The sequence below is a fragment of the Sorex araneus genome, chromosome 4 (genome assembly GCF_027595985.1).
Source record: "Sorex araneus isolate mSorAra2 chromosome 4, mSorAra2.pri, whole genome shotgun sequence".
NCBI lineage: Eukaryota > Metazoa > Chordata > Mammalia > Eulipotyphla > Soricidae > Sorex > Sorex araneus.
Genome location: NC_073305.1, coordinates 19,700,108 through 19,706,107, shown reverse-complemented (window position 1 = coordinate 19,706,107; position 6,000 = coordinate 19,700,108). Strand labels below are relative to the sequence as shown.

Below are 6,000 nucleotides of genomic sequence, written 5' to 3'. Positions count from 1 at the left end.
GTGACTCAACCACATTCTGAGCTTCAATATTAGTCCATTTTTCACAGATGTAAGTCACATTCTCCAATATCCATTTGATTAATCATCAAGGTGGTATTTGGGCCTACAGGCCTTGTTGTTTTCACATCTCAGTTCAGAACTGAGGAAGGAAGAGGGTTGATCCCTGTGTCTCATATGTGACAGGATACAGTGTTCTTTCTCACAAGCAGCATTTGGAATAGTTCTAGAAGCACATATGGGTGATGTTTTAAAAATCAGCTGTATTTTTATCTATCTCAATCTTCCTCTAACTCACAGATGCAAAGTAGAAAAACTAGGGATATGCTTTTCATTTATAAACCACTTACTATTTCCTCAGCTGGGTTTTTTCTCTGTTTAATGAGTGACCATGGGCATGATGTTTTAAATAAATGAAGAGACAGTGTGTCTCCTCAAAAAGAAAATTCTTACTGGGGCCAGAGCATTTAAGTACAGTAGGTAGGGCGCTTTGCCTTGCATGCGACTGACCCAGGTTCGAACCCCAGCCATCCCATATGGTCCCCTGAGCTTTCTCGGTGTGATTCCTGAGTGCATAGCCTTAGCACTGCTGGGTGTGGCCCCAAAACAAACAAAATTCTTACCAATTGGCTATGTATTTCAATGTAATTCCCCATAAATGCAACAATTCTCAGCATCTTCAAACAAATGCTTGAAAGCTAGGGCTTAACCACATGCTCAACGATCATCACTCATACAGTACACTTATCCTATTAAACTTAATCTTCTAAATGAAGAAAAATACCACCACATCGAGAGGTTTTTAAAATATAATTTAAAACTATTTTGTACCAGTACAATATATTAATTTTACAAATGTAAAATTTTATCAGTTGTTAAAGCATCTGCAAAAACCACACAGCCTACTTGAGCTTTATTGCACAATATCTATAAGAAAATATTAATTTTTAAATTAGAAAACATAAAAATGCTTTCAATATAGAAGAGACCATCTGATTTTAAAGACAATACTCTATAAGAATGTCTACCCAGAAAATAACAAACTTTCACAGGATACCAAACTGGACTGATGTTTCAGCAGATCCAGTACAAAGCACTATTTGAATCAGTCCATGATACTTCATCCAAACTGTATCATCATTCTTCATTAGAAATCTAGATGCCACTCATGGCGGTTTCTTATACTTAAGGAAGCTGAGGCATTCTTCATTGTGAGCATTCTGAATATCCCTAACATGTCAAAACAACACTTCAACACTTCAAATAGCCATTTGCTGGGTTTTTTCCTTTGTGCAGATTATCTCTGGCAACTGTTTTAAACAACTATTCGATGATGCTTTACTTATGCTGGTAGAAAACATCCAGTTAAATATGCTTTTAAAACCTAGTCCTTTACAAAAATCAGTTTATAAATTTGTGTCACAAAAGTTAGTGTCAAGGCCATAAAGATGGCCTTTGTTTTGTTTTTCACTGGTTGACTCTCCCAGAGTTGGAATGGCAAATCTCACACTTTTTAATGTAGTGTTTATTGGGAAGACATCTAAGAACTAAGCTGAAATTCCAAGACAGTTAATATGGTTGTATGATAAATTTTAGTGGGAAAATACCCTGAACCTATATACCAGTGTAGGTGTTAAAATACTAATGAGTAAAGCTCTTGATGGTAATTCACCTCATACAATGAACATAGCCTGGAGTTTGTAAATATACATTATCTGCGGGGTTGAGTGTATCACAAAAAAAAAGGGGGGGGGGCTGAGAGTTGGGGGAAGATGCATCCTTGTTTATTAGAAAAAGGATTTACCAAACTTCGTTTATAAAGACATTATAGATCGTTTTCTATTAAAGTATGTTGACCCAATCAAGTGTTTTCAAAGTCACACCGTTGAGATGTGAAACAGTTTTGTGGCCCAGGACAGTACAGTTTAAAACTTATGGCCTGCATAAGCAAAGTCAAATATAGTCATACACCTTTGTGTAGAGAAAATAATTATTAAAATAGTGGTTATGCACTCACAAGTCTGTTATAATAGATAGAATTATCAAAACCCCAAATGCTTATTTAAAAAGTTTTGCATTATTTAGAAGGCCTTTCTTAGGAATCCAAGCAGTTGCTCTTCTGGCACTGCATTTTTCAGAACTGCTCAAAGCACCTCATCTAGATGAGTGTTTTTTTAAAAAAATATATTAAGTCTATAATGTGACTTCAAGCATCACATACTTCACCTTTTATGGGTTGTTTTAATCCGGTCTCCCTTCCTTATAGTCCTCCAGAATAAAATAAACATAAACTCTCACATTCCATTAGGAAAAAATGGAAACATTCACGGTCTGAATATTTTCTGAATTCCCCCAAATCTTGGTACTATGTGCAATTTCCTCACATAAGGGTTTTGCGGAAACCCCTGACCACCTATTACTGAATATTCAACTAATGGACATGCCATAGAAAATGAACATTAATAGTAAATAGATTAAAGTCTATTCCATAAAATAAAAATGTTCTATGACTTCAATTTAAATACATATCTGAAAAGTTAAGAGGTTTTTGTTTGTTTTTCAAAAGTGCTAATTATTACATTTATAAGTATCTTCAATACATTATGTCCAATTCTTTGTAAAACTAAACCACCTTGCTTTAGGCACACTGCTTGATGAGTTTCTAAGAAGCAGAGGGAAAAGAATCACTTGTCAATTAATCCAGCTTCCTTAATTTTACTGAAGAAGAATTTCTCCAGGATGTTGGCACATTTGTAGTATTCACTCTCAGGGGGGTTGTATTCTTTGCAGTTGGTAAAAACCCGCTGTAAGTCTGCCATGAATAATTTCTTAGACACATAGTACCTATTCTTGAGGCGTTCACTCATGGTTTTCAGATCTGCACAGGAAAAAAAAAATACATTAGCAAACTTTAACTCTATGTAAACAACTAGCTGACAAAAGTTAAGATGAAGAAAGGAATCTATCATTAGTTTGATCACATTTGTACCAATTCAATGCCTTTGTTAAGACAGAAAACTCATGATGATCAAAAAAACAGTTCTCAAATCTTATGTCTTTTGTGAGAGATTCTTGTATATTATCGTAGCATATTCACATTGAAGGAATCATTTTTAGCTATCTGGCCCAATCCCCTGTTCACTGCAAGGAAGTTAAGGAGATTAGCAGTAATAAGTAGGACAAACTAACTATGGCTCTACATGAAAGAGCAGGCGAAACACTGGATTGAAATCATTGGATTTAAATCAAAATAATCAGAGTTTGTTTTTACTAAATTCAAAGTTGTTTTAGTGTTGTAAAGACAGAATTAAAACAGAAAAAAAAGATCATATATTCCAGCAAACCTGCATGTAAAATGGTACACACAAATAAATATATCAGGTTCCACTAATGACGTTAAAAGTGAGAACTGTACTGAATCTGTTTTCCAAAGCAAGGAAATCTTGGGAGACGACTATAAAATAAACATTTTCCAAGTATATCTATTTTCTAGAAATGTATGTTTTACAAATAAAAACAATATTTCAGTTATACTTACAAAGACAAGACAAAAAGAATTCTTCAATCCTCCCTCTCAGGACCAAATTTAAAGAATCCTATATAAATAAGATGCTAACATTTGTCTTATCGATAAGCCCCAGGTTACCTTTTAAGCCTTTGTTTTCTTATTAAAAATCAAAAGCAATCCTGTGAGCAGAGATGCCAACTGCACACAGTCTGAGGCCGCTGCCTGAGATGTACTGGTCCCCTCACCCCTAAGGCCTTTAAATTTCAGACTCCAGTCGGCCTGGCCACCCCCACTTTTGAAACAAAGCAAGTGTGACAGCAGGAAGGTGCTTTGCAGCCTCTCTATGTCAGGCAATGCCCTGATGTGATGTCTAATGTTATTATCAAATCCTCTGGACTTATATTGCTCAATTTTAAGTGCAAGTAAAATGTGAAGCTGACTCATGGAAAAAAAATTAAAATTTTTGCATGGAAAAATTAAGTTAAAGTGGGCTATGAATCACCCCAGTTTCCGCTATATTTTTAAAGTTTTAACAGGGAAAGGAAAGGATAACCAAATGCTCTGAAATTATTGATTAGCAAGAGAAAAATACTACGTGAAACATCCCAAAATAGGGAGAAATTTGTTTGCATCAAAATCTTAAATCTACCACAACACACAAACACACACACACACAACTGCTTTTGGCTATTTCTTTTTCTTATTTTCAGCTGAAGTCTCTCTTGGTTAGGAGTATGTCCACTCATCAGTAAGTTCAATTTACAATTTGCTTTCTTCTCTAACTGAAAAGGTTTGGAGGGAGAGAAAATGGGAAAAGTATTAAGAATGACAAAGGTTCAACAAATACCCTTCCAACCCTCCCCCAGTACCCCCAAATGTGACTGGACATCAAGAGATCCTTTCATTTAAGACAATGGGAAAGGTCAAGGTTTACCCTGCTGCCCCTAGCTAAGCTGCCTGTCTAAATGTTTTCAAGGACAAGACACAAATCCAAGAAAAATAACCTTAAACAGGAGGAAAAGAATGAAACTTCACACAAAAACTTTATCTAAAAGCTTTGCAAACTATCTTCTGGAAGCAAAGGGATAAGCAAAGAGTTTACATACTTTATCATGGGGGTCTCCCCGCACCTCAGCCTGAGATGTGTACCCACTTCTGAAGAAGCCCATGTTCTCTCATGAACACAGATTTCTCTTTCCTCTTGTTCCCTGTCTCCCATCTCTCTCCCTCCCTTCCCTAATTTTTGTATTTCCCTAAAAATATTTTACCTCACACACATAAAAGAAGAGAGACTAAAACAGATACCAAGCAAGAATTATAGGTAGGCTTTGGAACTTTCTGGGATTACAATTGATGTCCTTTCTCTATTTCCTTTTTGTTCTCAAGCTGTCATTTGCTGCTTCTTTCTCAAACCTTCTTTAACCAAAACAGCATAAAAAGGTCATTAAGTACCAGTGACAGCCAGCAGGGAGATACAGTTAAATCATTCCATTCTATGGGCCAGGGATACAGTACAGCAGGCAGGGCACTTGAACGTGGCTGATCCCCAGCACCCTATATGGTCCTAGAGCACCAACAAGACTGACCCCTGAGCACAGAACCATGACTAAGCCCTTAGCACCAGCAGGTGTGGCTCAAAAAGCAAAAAAAAATTTTAATTTTTTTTTTTTTTTTTTTTTTTTTTTGCTTTTTGGGTCACATCTGGCGATGCTCAGGGGTTACTCCTGGCTCTGGATCTCAGGAATCACTCCTGGAGGTGCTCGGGGGACTATATGGGATGCTGGGAATCGAACCCAGGTCGGCTGCGTGCAAGGCAAACGCCCTCCCTGCTGTGCTATCACTCCAGCCCCCAAAATTTTTAATTTTAAAAATAAAATCATTCTGGTTTCATTCCACCGCCTCACCCCAACCCCCTTTCCAACTTGGAAATTCTGAATTAGAAATCCTCGCCTAATAATCCACATATGATAAGCAGGCATGCTTGGGCCAGCACACTCGGAAAATGCCTGTGAGCAAGTCCTTAAATGAGACAAGTCAGAACTCAGTCGCTTGGGGGTTTGGGGGGGTGGGGGGTTCAATCATGGGAGACGGAGAAAAAAATGATTTTGGGAAAACGTCACGGTTGCAATAATGGGGAGAAGTAAAACTACTGATTTTTCATTCTTTTCCTCACAAAATAAAGGCTATCACAGGGGCAAGGCTACCTGTTTTATGACGTCGCTCCCAATAGCAATGCTTCACTAAGGCATCCCATTTACTGATTTAATTCCCTTTTTTTATCACCCAGCTCGGCCCACCAACTGGCCTTGCTCAACTGGTATGATGTGTCCTTGTAAGCATATAGCTCTGCACAGAGAGGGTTCCGCTGGGGAGCCTCACTCCCTTCTCAGGATCCATCCCGATAAAAATCTTGCAGGCAGCAAGCTGAGACCAGACTGTGACAGACGGGACCTAGGAAACCTGAGACCTACTATTATCTCAGGTCTCCAGGCAAG

At 37.6% G+C, this 6,000-nt stretch overlaps 1 protein-coding gene across 1 annotated transcript in view; it reads right to left on the bottom strand.

Annotated features, from left to right (window-relative positions):
• Positions 1-788: 788 nt before the first annotated feature.
• The window catches only part of KAT2B (lysine acetyltransferase 2B), a 111,440-nt gene continuing 106,228 nt past the window's right edge, over positions 789-6,000 (bottom strand). The window contains exon 18 of the mRNA XM_055136249.1: positions 789-2,875. Within this exon, the coding sequence (XP_054992224.1) occupies positions 2,682-2,875 (194 nt within the window). The 3' untranslated portion in view covers positions 789-2,681. The remainder of the gene's footprint in view (positions 2,876-6,000) is intronic.